At 39.0% G+C, this 19,940-nt stretch overlaps 1 protein-coding gene across 1 annotated transcript in view; it reads left to right on the forward strand.

The window, feature by feature from the left end:
- Positions 1 to 534: 534 nt before the first annotated feature.
- LOC136874652 (ankyrin-1) overlaps positions 535 to 19,940 on the forward strand; it is a 60,932-nt gene continuing 41,526 nt past the window's right edge. Inside the window, exons 1-2 of the mRNA XM_067148278.2 lie at positions 535 to 721; positions 8,012 to 8,141. Of these exons, the coding sequence (XP_067004379.2) occupies positions 8,013 to 8,141 (129 nt within the window). The 5' untranslated portion in view covers positions 535 to 721; position 8,012. The remainder of the gene's footprint in view (positions 722 to 8,011; positions 8,142 to 19,940) is intronic.

Consider the following 19,940-nt stretch of genomic DNA (forward strand, 5'->3'; position numbering starts at 1 on the left):
GAAGAGGAAAATGTTGGGACAAACACAAACACCCAGTCCTCGGGCCAAAAGAAATAATCAGAGGCAATTAAAATCCCCCACCCGGCCGGGAATCGAACTCGGGATCCTCTGAACAGAAGGCCTCCAGTCAATTAAATGTAAAGGAATACAGGTATGCTACGAAACAAGTTGTGTACTTATTAACAATGTGACTTAATCCCACAGATTAGGCCTAATACGTTTATACTAGTGATATTGAAAACCACATTACAAAAATACAGTATAAGCATAAATAACAATGTCGATTGCTACACACAGTGTCGAAATGCGTAATATGATTTCCAGACTACCAGGATAGATTGTTATTTCATTATTATGTGGAATAATTCATTCGTTACAACCAATAAGACATTTCACTGTATACAAAAGAAATAGTAAATATTGCACGTTCGAATTTGCCCCACTTCGGAAGGCTCACTCTAGTGCGTGCGCCCAGCACAATCTGGTGACGTCATCGAGAACCGATTCCTCGCATGCGACATTGAATGCGACAGCGGAGTTGTAGGAAGGAACCGATTCTCGCGATTCCAGGCGTCTTTCGCGCCAGTTCGCGCGCATCACTAATTAAAATGATTAATTCCTCTTAAAAAGTAGTAAAGGTATTATTAAAAAATCCCAGTGACTGGACGGAAAACGGTGTACTTGGCGGAGTCCAGTTACTTTAGAGGAAGAAGAATTGAAGGTGAGGGTGAATTGGAAATTTCATTTATCTTCTAACCGGTGAACCTCAAACTTGTAATTGCATTCATTTTTAACCCAGATGTCATATATACATTCATTAATGTATCGTTTATGTTTCAGATATGTGTAAGTAGGCCTTCCTACATTGTAAAATGACATTCTGATGATGAAATCATGTATATTACTGTGTTCTGATGTACCGTGCTGTAATTCTTAGTAGGGTGTAGTTTGGTTTCCAGCTTCGTCCTCGAGTAGCCTCGTTCATTCCACCCTAATCAGTAATATTAATATGGCCTCTGCTATCGAGAGAGCAAGCATTTCGATTTCATGCCACTTAGGCTGCCTGTGTGTCATTTTAGGTGACGCTTCCGTAAGCGGGCCGGCATTGGTAAGCATTAGTAAAGATCCAAAAGTAACGTTTTACAATACTTGAAGCACGAGAGAGGAGAGATCCTTCCTCTGTGCTTGAGGTCCTGCTGTCTGTCTGTCTGTTAGGTCATCAGCCCAGAGGCTGGTTGGATCCTCAAATAGCATCACCAAAGGTTATGCAGTTATAAGGAAAACTCCAAAAACCAATGGCAGCACCAAAATGAGGCATACTAGGCAAGATGAGGAGTGAGGTAGTTTGCCATTGCTTTCCTCACTGGGTCAGAAAGTACTATTGCAGCACGACTGACCCTATGAGCAGCACCTTTCATAACACTCAGATGCACCAGTCATGCTCTGAACGTCATTACTCAGCACTACCCATACCCCAGCAACTTCCATATTGTCACAGCCATGGATGTTGACTAGGACTGCGGTGGAAGCTACACTTTACTCTGGCCTGTGCCAAGAGATGGATGCAAAAGTACTGTATCCATCAAGAAATGACAGCAGGCAGGGAGGTCCTGCTAGTGACAGTAATTTGTCTAGATAGGTTAGGTCCGTTCCGGCTAGTGACGACCATTGGGCAGGGATTACAGTGACAGTAGCGCATTCTGTGCTCGACAGTGGTGAAAAAATGGAAATACTCAACACTGACTTACCTTCATTGTCGTGGGGGGGATACAGCGCGCTAGCTGTCTGTAGAAAGTCTTGGACACGTACTTCACGGAAGTGGCAGTATTTAAATAGGTTTCAGCCAAGTATCTTATGAAGTGTTCCTTCTTACGCCCAGACACAAGGAGAGATTCTCTCACATTCCTCCACTTTCCCTCAATTATGTTGGTGCGAACAGCGGGAACCTCTCCCGTGAGACTTTCTTGGTTCTAGACATGACATAGGCTTTTGGGCTTATGCCGTGTCAAGAAAATAAGGTGAAATTCTTTACGTTTCACAGAGAACTGTGCTTGGCGTCATCAGAAGAAAATCTCGACTGTCCACGAGAAAGGCTTCTTAAACAATGAGCTCAGAATTTAGACGTTATAATAGAAGTGGAAATGGTACGTGCATTCGTCACCAGATGGCTCTCCGGATGTGGTACAGCGCTAGAATTCGAAGCGGAAGCTGATGGAACCATCAGAACCAGTCTAACAGGATCACGTAACGTGTACGTAACATATGACATTGACAGGTGTATGACATTGACACAAGCCTGGAATGAAACATCTGGCAATGAGGAACGTACGAATTTGGAAAATACCGAGACGAAATAACAGTAGTGAAACGTCAGGGAAGGGGACTATCTATGTAAATCCTTAATGGCTGGCAATCAGGTATTACTTAATTGATAGTGTCCCTGTTGAAATTGTTAAGCTGCGTGTACACTAGCAAAACTCCCTCGCGAAAGTCGCTCGGGCGAAACTTTCTCGCTTCGAGTGAAATTTTGCCCTACCCAAAACAGAGCACAGTTCAGAGCGAAAAATAGTGCGAGTGGGGCGAGCTGCCTTCGACAAGCCTGAAAGGTTCAGTTCTGGTTTTGCAGCCAACATGGAAACTTGTTTTGTCCTTCCAGCCGCTACATTATTTCATCATCATATAGTAGATTAGTTTCAACATTAAAATAAATTTCATTGTAAGGAATTGAAGTGTTGGCTGGCATTTTTCGTGCCGGTCAGTGTAAGTTCTTCACAATGACCCAAGAATGCTTCAAAATAGGCACCGGTAGGTTAAAAAAAGCAGTGAAATGACACAATTTTGCATTATAAACCAATAGTAATTGCTTACCTGATCCAGTGACTGCTCTTATTTTCTTTCGATCTTTCGCTTCGATATGATCCCAGTAGCGATTTCATCTTCCTTTTCAGTGTAGAAATAGGAAAGTTTAGTTGAGAACTAATTTTCTTCCATGCATGTTCTCTTTTATTGCGATTTAAATTGTTTTTGTTTTTCGGATTCCACATAAAATCTTGATTTTTGTAGAGCTCGATGAGCTTCAAGCTCTGTTCTTGATTCATCGCTTGCGCAACTATGGGGACCACATTTACACTGAGCAAAATTCGATGAGCGAAACCGTTTGATGCACGGACAAAAACCGACTGAGCTCCGGCTTGCAGCGAGGGCCCTCACTCCGCAATTACTCAGGGGTGGGGGAGCGTTTACACTACGCTCAATTCCCTTGTGAAATAATTTTGCGAGGAAATTGCGCTTAGTGTAAATGCAGCTTTAGGATTTCTATGTATTTCCACAGCTTCCTGTATAATCCCGTATAATCTTGGTTCTGTTCGTGAATGTGTGCACTTCTAGGAGTGTCGGCATATTGAAGTGAATGATTCACCTTCATATGCCGAAAACATTCATCCTGGAGGCAGTTGTAATCCTTCCAACAGTCCATTATTATTGTCACCGAGCTCGATAGCTGCAGTCGGTTAAGTGCGGCCAGTATCCAGTATTCGGGAGATAGTGGGTTCAAACCCCACTGTTGGCAGCCCTGAAGATGGTTTTATGTGGTTTCCCATTTTCACACCAGGCAAATGCTGGGGCTGTATCTTAATTAAGGCCATGGTCGCTTCCTTCCCACTCCTAGTCCTTTCCTGTCCCATCGTCGCAATGAGACCTATCTGTGTCGGTGCGACGTAAAGCGACTTGCAAAAAAAAATTATTGTCGTACCATAGAGGATATACGCGCACAATATGGGTGGCAGCTTTGTGGACTCGGTTTCACTTTGTGAAATGGGGCGAACATAACTTATAAACCAGAATTCCAATTACTTTCCAGCAGAATAGTGACCCTCATTCGCTTTGCGCTCTTGATTTGTGCTAACTTGACACTAGGACAAAGAATCACATAGTTTAACCATTTGGATGAGATTTACTGCTGTAAGCATACACTTGGGTGATAATGGGTTTCAGATCCCACTGTTGGTGGTCCTAAAGATTTTATTTCCATAATTATCCTAATTTCAGACCAGGGAAAATGCTAGGTTTGTTCCATAATTACGGCTGTGGCTGTATCCTTATTCCTAGCGAAACCATAAACCTGTGTTTGTATTAGTGTTGTAATAAATGTCACAGATAAAAAATAACCATCACTGTTGTTCCCTGAAATTTGCTTTAATTTATTAACGGCTGAAATCACAAGTCACAGAAACTTTAAAAAATATTTGTCCTAGATTTTCTAGTTTGGAGGGGGGAGTAAAAAATACTTCCATTTTACAAAACCTCTTATTGGTTGACTTTGAGAAAGATTCACATGATGCACATAAGCATTTGGCCACTACCTTTTCTTGTTTAATTCTCATTTCACTAAACTTCCTCATGTACCGTGGTGTCTTGGATATTTGGGTGGTACCTTGGATATTTGAGTGCAAGTAAAATCTAGTGATATGTGAAATAATAATAACAATAGTAATAATAATATGGTATCAGTTACTGTGTGCAGACAGTTTAATTTGACACCATCTGGCTGTCTGTTTTACTCTAGGCCTATGAGATGGCAGAGTAAACAGAATTGCTCTTGGGTGACTGTGACTGACTGAATTTTAATTAATTTTGTCGGTTGAACAACAAATGTACCGCCAGAGATCTTTTACATGCCAACATCATACGACATGGAGTGTCGAATGGACTTTTTTTTCCCCCTTCAAAAATATGACTACCTCTGCCGTATTTGAACCCGCTATCCTGGGATCCAGAAGCTGACACTCTACCACTGATCCACAGTATATTATTATATCATACAATAAATACAGTATATTTATGGTTGAATATAATCAAGTGTATTGAATGCATTAATTAACGTTCTTGATAAAAGATCTACTTTCGAATGAGCTGAGAGTGACAATTATTTGTATGCGCTTTTCAGGATATTCAATACAAGTAGTTCAGAGAGTAGTGCCAGTAGTGATTAAATTCCAGATTCCAGTGACAAATTATTCCTGCTGGAATTAGTTGAAGGAAGGAAAGAGACCAAAGAAAGAGCAAAATGAGCATATTTTAAAATTGTAGTCCCTAGGTACAATAATGAAGAATTTATTGACCATTTTCTTATCTTTCAAAACGTTGCAGAAAATTTAAGGGTGCAGTGTGCCATTTCACAACTTTTACATATCAGTCGGAGGTAGTAGAAAATTAAGGCCTTCACAACAAATGCTTATTTATCTATGGTATGTAGGCCATCAAACTGCTTCAGGCTCAACATTACATTGAGTACATTAAGATAATAAGGGGAGTCGCTCACTTTATTAGCAGCTTCTCGCCTCAATTATAACTTGGCCAAAACTAGACGAAAAAGTAGAAAGAGAGGGGAGAATTTGGGAGAGTGGATTCCCTGGTGTCATCAGTGGCACACACATAATGACTGACAAGCCATTTACTGTTCCTGATTTGTATTCATGCAGGAAATACAATTTTTATATTTTTCAATATTTATTGACCCCTTTTAAAGATGGGGCAACTAACAGGACACCAGAAGAATTTTAATGTGAAACTCTGTCAAAATAGGTGTACAGTACTATCAATTGTTGCATTGGCTTATTAAAACAAAAGTTCAGGCTACTGCATCACATTAAATTGAGTAGCGTACCAGTACCTGATTTTCATGTCATTAGAGAATGTGTACATTACAATTTGGTCAAAAAGGACAACTTCCAGTATCAAGAAATATAAGGAGGGAATCCAAATGAGGATGGGAGTGAAATTATATATATTTGCTTTTCACATTTTTGGCTAAAATTTCCCACATGTGATTCCTATTTGTTATTTCCATGAAACCATATGTTTTGTAGAAGTCAATAAAAATGGATAACAACAAGAATTAGTTTAATACATTTGTAATGTAAACCAAATTGTTCCTTCAGTGCTCATCCTTGTTTATTGAACCTTTTTCTCACATTTGCACCGTGCAGCCATGTGTTCTAGGGAGTTGGGTAGTGTTCTTGCTGGGATGGTTTGAAACTAGTTTCCAATTGAGCATTACCAACCCTCCTCAGTAATTGTAGTTGACAGCAGTTTTTAAACCACAAATTCACTGCAAGAGCACTGGTGATCCGATAATCTTGAGTTTAATTAGCCCTCACTATGGACTCTGAGCAATGCAGGTGCAGTGGTTGGGTGCATTACTGTTGAGGAGACATACCAGTGTTTTAAACTCTGCCACAGCTTTCTGATGCTACTAGTAGTTGACCCAGAAATTACCTCTAAAATAAATATTTTTTTCATTCATCATATGGTGGGTTACAGGAGCATTTTGTCTTGGTGGTTGTATGTTGGGCATTATCAGACACGGGATATTACTGTCACTGCTTTGTTCCAAATAGCGAGCAATTCATTGAGGTTAAAGTGCTGCTCTAACTTCTTTGTTTTCTGCACCAATAGAATGTCAAAATGTGATGGCTCTTTGCATGAAAATGGATGTGATCATGCCTGTAAGTATTGTCCAGTGAGGACACTTACTCAGTACTATGTATGTTGGTAACTAAAAGAGTAAATAAAGTTATAAAAGCTTATATTTACTTAGTGTAGAACAGTGTGGAAAGGAGTACACGAGAGGTTCTGCTCATAATATTCAACAGCAGTCTGCCATTTCAAGGCAGAAACATTGTAAGCATTATTCACTGCAAGCAGCAGGCAATGTGGTTCCCATGAAAAAATAGGTAAGGACAACAATTAGAACATTAGGATGACTAGAAACAACATGAATGTTCCTGCATCATGGCTAAAATGTTCTGCATCAGATTTCTTGTTGTTGAGTCAAGCCGTTACCAAGTGACAGTAATGTGCGTGTTTACTACAGAAGTATCATATTACATTGGTATTTTTTAGTCAGGATATGTGGGGTGTTCTAAGTCCACATGTGCCTGTAATTCTCCCTTGGAATATTAACTGAAAGAGTACTATACGCGAACCTTTTCTTGACCCCGATTTTTACGGGGTGAGGAGTAAGGAGGGAACGCTGCCGGTTCTGGTTATACTGGCAACTGGATGAAAATGAAATCTGAATTGAATCGATAATATGATCGATCAGTATGAATTTTCTAAACCTTTATTATCTTACGTCAACAAATGTGTCACACATACATTATTTAATATTATATAACATTTCTCGATGCAAATCTTGTTACTAGCGTGAACTATATAGTTTGGCTTTGCTGTGTAAACAACAGTACTAGTTCGTAAAGTGTACGCCAGATGTCGCACAGCAATGAATAAGCGATTCATAGTTTGTGTTTCAAAGGTTGCTAATATGGATGTCGAAGATAACTGAGGTCTGCCAATTCAGCACTAGGGAGCTCAGGGCTCAAGAAAAGGTTCGCGTATAGTACAGATATCTTGGGACAGAAACTGCAATAACTCCTCATATTGGTGCATTAAAAAAACAAAACAAAAAACCCAGTATCTCCAGTGGGTGAAAGGAAACTTTATTCTTTCCAGCTCTCACTCTTTTATGTGTTTAGCTGTCGGATGGATGGAACTGCTTATATTTAAATTTTGTTGCGAACTTTTAAGAGCTGGAAAGAAACCCATGATCTCTTCATAAATGGACAGTAGTAAATTGTGATGATGTTACTTGCTCTGGTCAAGGTTCCTGTAGAGCTCAGTATCATTCCAAATGAGTAATGAGCGGTAGTTGGAACACTTTAGTAACAGAACTTGAAATACCCTCCAAGGATATTGTCTTGGGGTCATTTTACCTGTGAAGCAGGACCCTTGTGTTAGTAATCAGTTAATGGCATGAACAGTGACAAGAACATACAGGTACTTATTAACGAGCTGCACAGATTTCCAGTTTGAAGCTGTTTTGGAGGAATTTGACATTGTTACTCCCTTTAAGGTCTATTGTTTCTGATATCAACTTACTACTAATGTACTGTGGAGTTTGGTTGAAACTAAAACCATTTTAATTCTGTATGTTTACCTCTTTGTTTTACAGAATGAGTTACTTTCCCAGTCTCTACACTCCAATGGTATACCCTGCCAAAGAGTCTTCTAGAGGGATATATGACATAATATCTACGTTACTCCTCATAGGAGGCATCGAACCTAACCCTGGGCCTGTCGAGGTAAATGAATTCGTTACATCTTGTGTAACAGTCTCTTGGTAGAAGTCTGCATCTCATACACCAGCAATTTTTTTTTGTGATCTTTAACTTTTTGAAATAATAGAATACTAGCTGATGTACCCATGCTTCACTACGGAATTCTACATTGTATACAGAATTGTAGGTTAGGTAGAGTACACGTTGTGAGCAAGACTGTATTAAATGGCATAGCTCTTAACGTTACCCTAGAAACGCGACGGAGAAATCACCACACATCTTTTCTCATATGAAGACTGCATTAGGGAATTTTCATTGTAATTATAGGCCCGCTTGCCTACCATCAGTCACAATCATGTGGGGGAATTTCATTATAATAGCAGACACTCACTCTCCACCTGCCTGTTCACATCCTCAGAAAGACTGGCTTAGTCGTTTTCCCAACTGAAATGAACATAGGTCATTACAATGACATCAGTAGGAATGGCGCGAGTAAAAGCAATCATTTCACGTGAAATACTTGATCAAATGAAAAACCACACATTTTCTCACTCTTAACGAACAGTACTGCGCTGCCAATCTAACAGTCCAAAGTTCCAGAGCTGGAATGACCAGGCCGCAGACAGCCATGATCCGCGAATACTTTTAGTTTTTCGGGGGGGGGGGTGGGGTGGGTGGTGTTGTATAGTGGAGAGTCCCAGGGTAGAAACTATGCCCTTTTACTAATCTGTTTCCTAGGAGTACCCGATGAGTCGGAAAATCTCAATTCACTACACTGGTGGTGGAAAAGTCTATCTGACTTGAAGGCAATTTTTTCCTCCAAGCCAGAGCCCCCTCTTCGCTGCTAATTTTGAATAAAATGAATGTTAATTCTGTTACCGTGGTTTGATGGATCAGCAGAGATGAAAGAAGGTGCCGGGATGAATGGTTCTAACTACAGAGTCAAAGTTAATTTAAAATTTTAACAAAGGTTATATTTTCTGAATCACTAATTACAAACTTTAAAAACTTTTCACTAGGTGAGATAACAATTAAACTTATATAGCAATTGAGAACCAAGACTCAGAAGGATCCAAGATTTCAAAATTTAAACACTCTCGGGGCTACAAACCCTAATTTTACAATAATTAGCTCCTAGCTCAATTTTAACAAGGTACCAATTTGTTCAAAGGGCAGAAAACCCCTAATACCTGGAGCACTTGCTCCCTAATTTACAATATCAAGTCTCCTAGAGGCACTTTTCTAACACATGGAAAGAGCTGACATGCTCTCAGTTTTTTTTTTTTTAAGCCTGTCCCAGGCAATACCAGAACTTACAATTATTTGCCAACAAGGCACAACTTACCAAAACTGAAACAGGGGTATCTAGTACCCAACCTACAGGGGCCTTCGTGTAAAAGAAATGACAGTTAAATAAATGGCCTGAATACAAAATGAAAGGAGGCGAATACTTGCACTCCGCTAATTAGCTTCTTAAAACCTAACAGGCACTAGGCCAATGAAACGGGCTATTCCCAAACTCTGGAGGTGACCCGTATAAGAAAGAAATTTAAAACATTAAGGAAGAGAAGAAAATCAGTTACCAAAACGTAGTCACCTCAAACCAAACTGAAGGGGAGCTCGAGAGGGTAAATCACTCTCTATCCCCGAATTACAGTTACGGATTTTATAAGGTTTTTACATAAGCCAGCAAAACTTACATTTTAGAGAAGTTGGTTACATATTCAAGTTTCGGACCTTTCCCGTGGGTTAAACTGCTGAGCTAGCAAGAAATAAGATGTTAAACGGCCTTTACCTTGCTGAAGACCTGCTGCCTGATAAAAGAGGCACCACCCGCCTTCTGCTTCACCTCCACACACTTAGTTAGATGTTATCAAATGGCCAAGAGACATAAAAATCAGCAGTTTATAAACCCTCAGGGAAAGTTCGAGACCTTTCAAGAATGATCAAGACACACCCACGGTGTTTATTGGTTAACTTCAAAAGTTACACTCAAAATCGAAGAAGATATTCATGATTGGTCGGAAATTAATTACAGAAATTAGGGATTGGCTGAATTCAAAACTGGTGGAAAGAAAAGATCAATATTGCCAACCCAAAAATGAATGAACAAAATTTAGTAAGAAAAAACTTATGAATACAAAATTTCTTCAGAAAAAGTTCCTTCACTTCGCACCAGGGTTCATGATCATAGCTTTTCAGCAGAGACACCTATGAGAGAGTCCACACTTCTTGAAGAACGGAAAACAAAACAAGTTGAAATTCACACAGTACTGGCAACTTCATAATCACAAAATTAAGGTAGTGACATCTTCTGAGCAAAAGTTTAAGGAGGTCTAGTTTTAAGTTCAGTGTTTCCCCTGTAGAGGAGTTCTTTAAGGCACAAAATTTAAATGTTCGGCGTAAGGGTGTACCTCCCGGTACAAATTCAATAAAAGTGAAGAGGAAGAAGCTCTTTTAAAGAAATGGCTCTTTTCAGGGTTGAATTTTAAGTTATTTAGTGAATTGTGGGGTTATAATTTGGAATGTGCCTAAATTGTAATTCTATACCAGGTCATACTACTACTACTACTACTACTACTACTACTACTACTACTACTACTACTACTACTACTACTACTAAGTGAGCCTCTGCCTTAAGAGTGCACACTGCTTATTCAAAACAGCACGTCAGAGTAGAGATCGAATAGCTGGAATACTATGATGAACCACTGAGTTACGTACCAACAGTATGGTATCAGAAAATGTATGAACCAGAGGAATGACATGCTAAAGAAGAAAGTTTTCTAACTCCTCAGCTATCTCCTGCCAATATTCAGTCAGGTTGTTATACTCGGTATGCATCAGTAATCCCATCTATCGGAGTTGAGCGGCAGCATAAGAGACAAAGAACATCACAAACAATGGTCAATGTAATGTTATTGTTGATCAATGTTATGCGCTTTCAGTATTGTAGGCGTTCACATTTAGTTTTCTTCCGACTCTGAAATACCACTCTTTATCATATTCGGTATGGTAAAATTGAATAAAACATATAGGGTCGGAATTGTATTCTCTATTACTTTCGTTATGTAGTACTTTTCGATAGAACCAATAACATAAGTACTTAAAAATTAAATTTTAGGTGCCTTCCCCTAAACTACAATTTAATACCGGGTGAATAAAATTGTTTATAACTTAGATTGTAGTTTCTTATTCCCCGACTCTATATACCGACTTTCATTCAATTCTGTTAACCCATTTTCTTTTGGCTCGGCGTTGATATGGACTTGGCAACAAAAATACAATTTCATGAATATGTTTTATCAAAGCCGGTACAGTAACAATGTATCGCATAAATGATCGGAAATTTAATTCTATATAACTTTACTTTTGTAGAATTTATCGATAGGACCACTAATAACATAAATATTTGAAAATTAAATTTTAGTCCTTCCCCTAAACTACCGTTTCTATCAGCGTGAATAAAATTATTTATGGCTTAGATTGTAGGGACTTAGACTTTGCATACCGATTTTCATTAAATTCTCTTTAGTCTTTTTTTAGTGATGCGTGTACATACTGAACCCTTTTGGTCCATATTGAGGGATACCTACCTTTCTTACCTATCAGCAAAGTTCATGAGATCTGTCTCTTGGGTCGTATCGGGTTCTTCGTCACTTGCTGAGGTAAAGGTAGGGTTCAGTAATTCTAATCTATCTACTTGAATGAAAGGTCTGTTTAAAAGATTCCTATTTATTCATGAAATTCTGAAGCATTCTGATTTGTCAACGGTATCATTGAAATTAATCGTGTCCACTGGACACCACAATCATTTTTATTACATAGAAGGTCAGAACACTGGTGTGAGCCTTTGACGTAACTGCCTGATGGGCATTCTTACTAGAAACCATTGTCTCATTTTTTTTTTTATTAAAGAAAGGAAGGTCTGGAAATCCTTAAATTCGGCTTCCATGTGAGACCACATGTACCATCATAGTGATTCGTTATGGTCCAGCCCTCGTAACACGAACTCTGGGCTCTGGGTATAATTAAGGCCGTCCAATCGGTGTGTGCCACACAGTGGTTATACGACATGGACCCTTAATTGAATCGATGTAACCTGCGTCTATGTCATGGACCGACATCCAAACTTCTAAGTTACTTTAAAGTCATTGTGGATGATGACCGCAAGGAAAATGATGCTACAGTGGCATATGGCCCTAATCTTAAGTCACTGAGGTTGATGACCCCCTGACCATCCAAGTTTCTAAGCTGAAGGCTAAACACAATTAAGTTACATCGGTTGATGACCAAAGTTTCCACTTTACTATCCCCAACACGTTCACTGCTCAATCAATCAAAGTTAAATAATACAACAATAGCAATGCTCACAAACTTTGTGGCAGTAAAATCCATTACCTTCGGATATGTCCCCTTAATCGTTACGTTAATATTTACACATCCCCCAGAAAACAAACTAAGATTTCCAGAATGCATCTCCAAGATATTTGCTTGATTTAAAGTTATTTCAAAATGCGGTTTCACTGAATTTAATAATTAAATAAATTTAAAAGATTTAATGAAATCTTAAAGGACAACAAATTCTATCTCCGCGGACTCTGGTTTCTTCACAAATTCCTACGCAGTTGTGTTCTCACAATTTTAACATCCTGTGATGTTTATCTGTTTATTCCTATTGGCTGGAAAAGAATATTACATCATTCATGTCCAGTTTATATATCTTGTTTCATGTCCTCACACTTTAAATCTAATCTAACCCTAGCCATTATTAACACTTGGATATCCTAATAATCTACGTACAAACCAAAAGCAACTCGCAATATAATTACGATGTCATATCTCGTCATAACATTTTATAAAGTTTGCGCACCCCTCACAGGCAGACAATCATCACTACCATCGCTCTATATTTTGGACAACCCTGAATTTGGCTAAACTTGGTCATTATACTCTAAGTCCGTCGTATTAAGTGCACGTTACGTCCCCAATTAAACAAATTTTACAGTATCTAATAATACTCAGGTTATTACCGGATGAAAATTTCAGCTAAATCCAACATTTAACGTTCTCCCCGGCCGAGAAATACAATCTCAATTCCACGTGTGTCCCGTTATATCCCCGCTGTGCTCCCTATCAGCTGAGGCCTTTCACCCCCAAGTTCGCTTGGCAGTAACCTAGGACACCTGGTCCGTTCTACCTGACTGGCTTCTCAAAATGCTCCCTTTTAAACTCTGCCGACATAATTAAACGAATACGATATTCTAACCAATAAATGCACATAGATTATACTTCAAAATGCCCACAATAGTTATACACGTCGCAAATTAATACCAGCGCGGATTCCTTGTATATTGCTTTCCATTCCCAACATTATAAAATCTTCCTCGGGCTTCCACAAGTCCCGGCTTCATTGACAGGTCTCTAACCTGATTCACAAATCTCATCTCGACTCACACGACAAAACTAACCTCTGTTTCCCAACTCAGGACTATCACCGACAAAAGAACTGGAATAAAATCCTTACTAGAATCCACGATGTCTAATACGCACAGTGCTTTAATAATGAATAACTTATGAATAACTAATGGAATAATTTAATAACTGGATTTCCACGAAAATGACTGAAAAATTCTACTAGATCTTTTTATTGTCAGTCAGACGCAGTTTAAAATGGGACTACAAAAACGTTTCACTCCGTGACCAGATTCATCACACTATACTCTCACCCGACAGCACTCTTCCACTTGATTGAAAATGGGTAACTATGGATTTCTTATATTATTTACGTCAAAATTTCAGGCAGAAAAATTTTACGTCGAATGAACATGTTAATTTGACATCACAAAATGTAGGCAGTAAACACACGGAAATGATGATCTACATTGGACGTGATATCACTTCGAAAACCTATTTAATAACTTTTACAACATCATACGGCACTCGCAAGACTTCAAAAATTTATCCAAGTGGAAAATCTTTTTTTTTTTTTTTTTTTTTTTTGTCGTATTCTAATATTTACAAAAAACCACATAGGGGTGACCACTGCGTCGTATATACCCCATTCAAATACACATTTTAGAGATCATGAAACAAGATATAATAGGTAGTAAGATGGTAAGTCACATACCTTATGTTACGCCATCGGTCATCATTGGACTCACCAGCGACCCTGGCATTTTTATTTAGCCATTTTTACATTTCTGGCTTTACAGATAATTATATTTCTTCAGGTTTCCTGGAAATAAAGCATTAAAAAAAAAAAGAAAATGCCCTTCACTTGTTTTTGTTGAGCGCACACTATGGACTGTAATTTCTTTCTGCACACGCATTACTTTCTTTATCACATAAAATTTTATTCGGTACTTTGACCGTCCTATCTGGTACAACTATTTCCACTCAAGAAAACTATCTCCACATGGAGTCAAGACCCCAGCCACAATGGCTAAAATCTGCAGTTATCGTCCGCTTCGTAACACAAAATGCAGGAGAAGGAGCCTTCGTCATGGTGTCCCTTCATATTTATAGCAGTTACCCCCTCTCTTCGGGCATCTCCCTTTGCTGTCAGGAAAATTTCTATAAATTTTCTGACTTAACTTAACTGTAATTACAAGAGTTTTGAAGGTGACTACATACTCGCTTCATTTCTGGCGGTAGTGTTCATGGACATTTAAAATTTATACGTGTCCGATTTGTGGGATAAATGACCTCCTTTCATAGGCTCTATATTTTCGACTTGGCTTGGGCACGCCATATACACGCGCTTTGAAATAGTTCACAAAAATGACTTAAGGTTCTTCCGGCGTTGACACGTGCGACTGACGTCACGTATCCCAGAGCGTGGGACCGAAGGTAATCACCCCCTTGCCACGTGTCAATTCCATGCTATCAAGAATCGAACTTCTTATCCCATTGATAATTTAATGCATAATATTCTTAGGGCACAAAGGTCATGGGTTCAATACATACAGACAGACATTATGGAAAAGTGAAAAGTGCATTTCCTTGTTACTGTGGACATGACTGATACATAAATAGCATTTTTTTTCAAATTAGGAGCAATGTACAGACAAAACTCTTATTTTATATATAGGTATAGATTGTTCATTGTTTCTCTCATTTCTCTGCATGATTTAATGTATGTGTAGCATGCAATTTTGAGCTTCAGTGAGCTTTAGAATTTGTCTATTGACTTATAGAACTAGCTTGCTGTTGAAATCTTAAAATGTTAGACAAAGAGCTTATGGAACACTTTCTCATTAGCCTACCCACCAGTCCTATTAGAAACATGTACTGGGACATATGTATGCTCTTTTATCCCTTGCATCCTCTCATAATGACTTCTGTACTTTGGTTTTTCATTGGGAGGATCGAGATTCAGTTCTTGATCCCCCATCTCTTACAGACATCCTGTGCTATTTTCTCTCATAGTTCTGTTTCAATTAGTAATGATTAGATACCTACTAGAGATGGGCAAAAAATAACACGACAGTTATTTTGGAACTGTTCCGAACTCAGAACTGGTCTCGAAGTGAACAGTACGCCGGAACATCCTGTTCCGAAAGAACAGTGTTCCGTGTCGCCTGCCCTCCAGCGAGATTGGTCTAGCAGCATCCTGTTCCGAAAGAACAGTGCTCCGTATCGCCTGCACTCGGCGGGACTGGTCTACCAACACCCTGTTCGGAAGGAACAGTGTTCTGTATCACCCTGTTTCATAAAATTAACTGATAATATTAGAACTCATAAAAATATTTATTGGTTAACCAAATTCTGTTTCATAAAGATGTATACATGACTAATAAAATGTCTTCACTCATAATATTAGTTAATTAGTCAACTGATCCAATTGGAGGTTAGAATCGGTTTGTTGCATACTGGTATGTTCTTGGTTTGTGTTTGTTCCCAGCAGTAGGCTATTGCTTGACTACAACTGGATATTAATCCATATGTTCAATAGGCTCACTTGATATTTTCGTTGCTCTGACTTTCAGTACATAGGAGAATGGGTACCGGTAAAAAGATTTAAAGTAATGTGAGAGAAGAAATGTTCTTTGAGGAAAGTTTTTGGGTTGCAGCCTATTGCACACTCTATAACCCTCCTTGCTTTTTCTTTTTTACGTGCTCTTAAAAATCTCTGTTGAGATGGACTAGCAACATCTTGGTTTACCGGTGGTATAAGTGGAGCATAAAAGGATAGACTGAGTCTCCGAGCAAAACTGCACCAGGAAAAGGTTTCCAACCATCAGTCATCTTATTGTTCAAGTCACTTAGCCTTAGAGCCCTGGCATCGTTGATACTACCAGGCCAATTCTCACAACATAATAGAATTCTAGGTGCTGGTGGTGGTGGTGGTGATTATTGTTTTAAGAGGAAGTACAACTAGGCAACCATCCTCTATATGATACTAATCGGAGATTAAAAAATGGAAGGGATCCGATACTTAGAAAAATGAAGGTATCGTCCCACGGAAGACAAGGGCCACGAAGGGCGTGAAAATGAAAGACTCCCTAGGCCTCGCAACCTAATACCATCGGGGTCAGAAAAGAACAAGAGTTGACCAAGGGAGGTCAGATAGGATAGATGGAAGTGGCACAAGTAAGTGAGAGCAATGCCAGGACTCAGCTATAAGCCCCGTGGTCGCCAAACCACGCTATCAGTGGTATAATTCTAAATTTGCTGGTTCATATGCACTTGGTGTATCCATTTTTGGCGTTCCACCAAGAACTCCACAAACTAAAGGAATACCGCCAAGTTCAGTGAATATGACAAATGCAGCACTTCGCCATAGTCAGCCAACCAACATGCGACATCATGAGGAAGGGTGTCGTCTGGCTCTGACATAACTCTGCAGACTGTCGTTTTTGAAATACCATGTATATCAGAAACAGAATGCTACTGTGTACCTCTACCTAACCAGTTGAGTGCAATCTGAAGCTGCTGTTTTGAGGTTAGTGCTTCATTCCTTGCATTCTCCTATCAAGCACATATTCAGATTCTGTAATCCAACGTAAATCTCTCATTGTATTCATGTGTTTGTTCCCCACCAGTACAGGCTATTCTGGACTAAAATTTATTGGGTTCGAACTCCACTGTCGGCAGCCTTGAAGGTGGTTTTCCATGGTTTCCCATTTTCACACCAGGCAAATGCTGGGGCTGTACCTTAATTAAGGCCATGGCTGCTTCCTTCCCACTCCTAGCCATTTCCTGTCCCATCGTCGCCATAAGACCTATCTGTGTCAATGCGACGTAAAGCCAATAGCAAAGAAAAAAAAATTTATTGGACAGTGAATATACATTCGCTCCTCATCACTACTTGAATCAGAGTCAACCAGTTCTCTGATCTTCACAATGTTATGCCAAAATATTAAAATACCACTCGCTTTGCCTTTTTTTTTTTTTTTTTTTTTGCTATTTAATTCTCGCCGACACAGATAGGTCTCATGGCGACGATGAGACAGGAAAGGGCTAGGAGTGGAAAGGAAGCGGCCGTGGCCTTAATTAAGGTACAGCCCCAGCATTTGTCTGGTGTGAAAATGGGAAACCACGGTAAACCATCTTCAGGGCTGCCGACAGCGGGGTTCGAACCCACTATCTCCCGAATACTGGATACTGGCCTTACTTAAGTGACTGCAGCTATCGAGCTCGGTCCACTCACTTTGGTTTCACTAATAATATAGATTATGAGTCGAAATACACTCATGGAAATAATCCCAATAATATGAGTAACTTTTATTTGTCAAATTATCCTTGAAACTGTTTACAAGTATTACTAGGAATATATACTAATAATTTTTACTCATAAACTAATAGGCCTAACTAATATTATTACCAAATAACTCTATGAAACGTAATACTCATAATATTAGTTAATATGATTGGTTTCTTACTAATAATATTAGTGAAAAATGTTTTATGAAAGGGGACTCTACTGTACACTCGGCACGATTGGTCTAGCAACACCCTGTTCTGAAAGAACAGTGTTCCGTATCACCTGCACTCAGCGGGACTGGTCTAGCAACACCCTATTCCAAAAGAACAGTGTTCCGTATCGCCTGCACTCGGCGGGACTGGTCTTGCAACACCCTGTTCTGAAAGAACAGTGTTCCGTATTGCCTGCACTCGGCGGGACTGGTCTAGCAACACCCTGTTCCGAAAGAACAGTGTTCCGTATCGCCTGCACTCGGCGGGTTTGGTCTAAGAATGAATCCAACGGTCCTGATTGGTCTAGGTGTTTGAGAACCACGCAGGTTCCGCTTCCCTGGTTGGCTGAGTGTTCCGACTCTGGGCAAACGTGAGTGCTATTTCTCTGCACTGGCTTCGAAGTTCTTTGAAACTTGACTGCACTGGAGCATCAATGGAAGGGGAAGGAACCCACAAAATATGAAACTGTAAGATGTAGAGGCGCGCATCTTAGTCAGCATTTTGACAGACAACGAAAGTGTCACAGCACTGATTTTTAATCATTATTCGTATGAATTCTTGCTGCATGAAACCACGTGCATCGTCAAAGTATTCTTTTAGCGCGATTTACGGCTGTTTGTGTTGTGCTATCCACTGCAATTTCTTCATATATACCAAATTTTATTGAACAAGGCCTAAATATTTCATATTTTACTGGTACTTGTCTTCTTAGTTAATCTATAACTGTTATTCTGTCTGTCGAAACTAATTTATTTATTAGGCTCTAAGATACCTGAAAAATGAAACCTTTAACAACAGATCACACCTGAAAATTAAATTAAATTTAATTACGGTGTTTCTTTCTCAGGTTTCATTATTACCCCACTTTTTGTGATAAAAACCATATTTCAGAGTTCTCTACAGACATTAAGATTAAAGCATGAAACTAACAGTGAGGAAACAATTTTAGAATGAGCATTTGTGAGGTTTGTTAATATTTTCTAATTCCCCACTGCCTAAATCTTTTACTGTTATTTTGGAACTGTTATTCGGAACATAGTATTTTTTCAGAACCAGAACAACCGGAACTGTTCCGGAAAAAGAACAACTTCGCCCATCTCTTAATACCTACCTGTTTTTTGCATTTTTACTTTTGCAATAATTTGGATTTTGCACTTTTTATGCAGATAATTCAAATTTTTATATGCACTCACCAGCAAAAAGTGTGAAACACTATGTATTTCAGACAAAATTTAATGTTAGTCCATTTGAAACCTGGTAAAAATCAAATATTTATGACATTACTATAATATGATAATGTATTTTAAATTAAATAGCCCAATTGAAAAGTTTCAGCACAATAATTGAGAAACATTATTGACCGTGACAGTCACAACAGTCCACCAACATGAATTTGGATATGTCGAAACCTGGAGCTCTGCACCGCTTTGTTTGCAGTCCGTTTGTCAACATGTTTTTAACATACAGTATTTCCATTGCCTCAGTAACTATATGATTTTTCACGAGAGTTTAATCCTGATGTAAACAAATAGGCGGAGCACCTTGGCTTTGCACGTGGACATAGACGTAGTTGATTGGAGAAGCAACCATCGCACTAACTCGACTGTATGCGAGCTCGAAGAAAATTAGTACGTCGCATTAATTTAATCTTAGTTTATTACATTTAGATGGTCTGAAAGAGTACGTAATCAAATTAAAATACAGTTGTCATATATACCGGTATATATCTATATGTTTTTTTAAGTAAAACAGTGTTTAAATAACGAGATATGAAGGCAGAAGGCAAGGTGTAATGCAGGAGGTCTTCTCATAGTGAAGGAAAGTTCCAAGCTGTACAGTGTGTAGGTAAGGTGTTGCATCTTGCAGCAGCTATCATTGTCAGTATTCATAGCGAGAGAAATG

Source organism: Anabrus simplex, chromosome 5 (assembly GCF_040414725.1).
Source record: "Anabrus simplex isolate iqAnaSimp1 chromosome 5, ASM4041472v1, whole genome shotgun sequence".
Classification (NCBI taxonomy): Eukaryota; Metazoa; Arthropoda; class Insecta; order Orthoptera; family Tettigoniidae; genus Anabrus; species Anabrus simplex.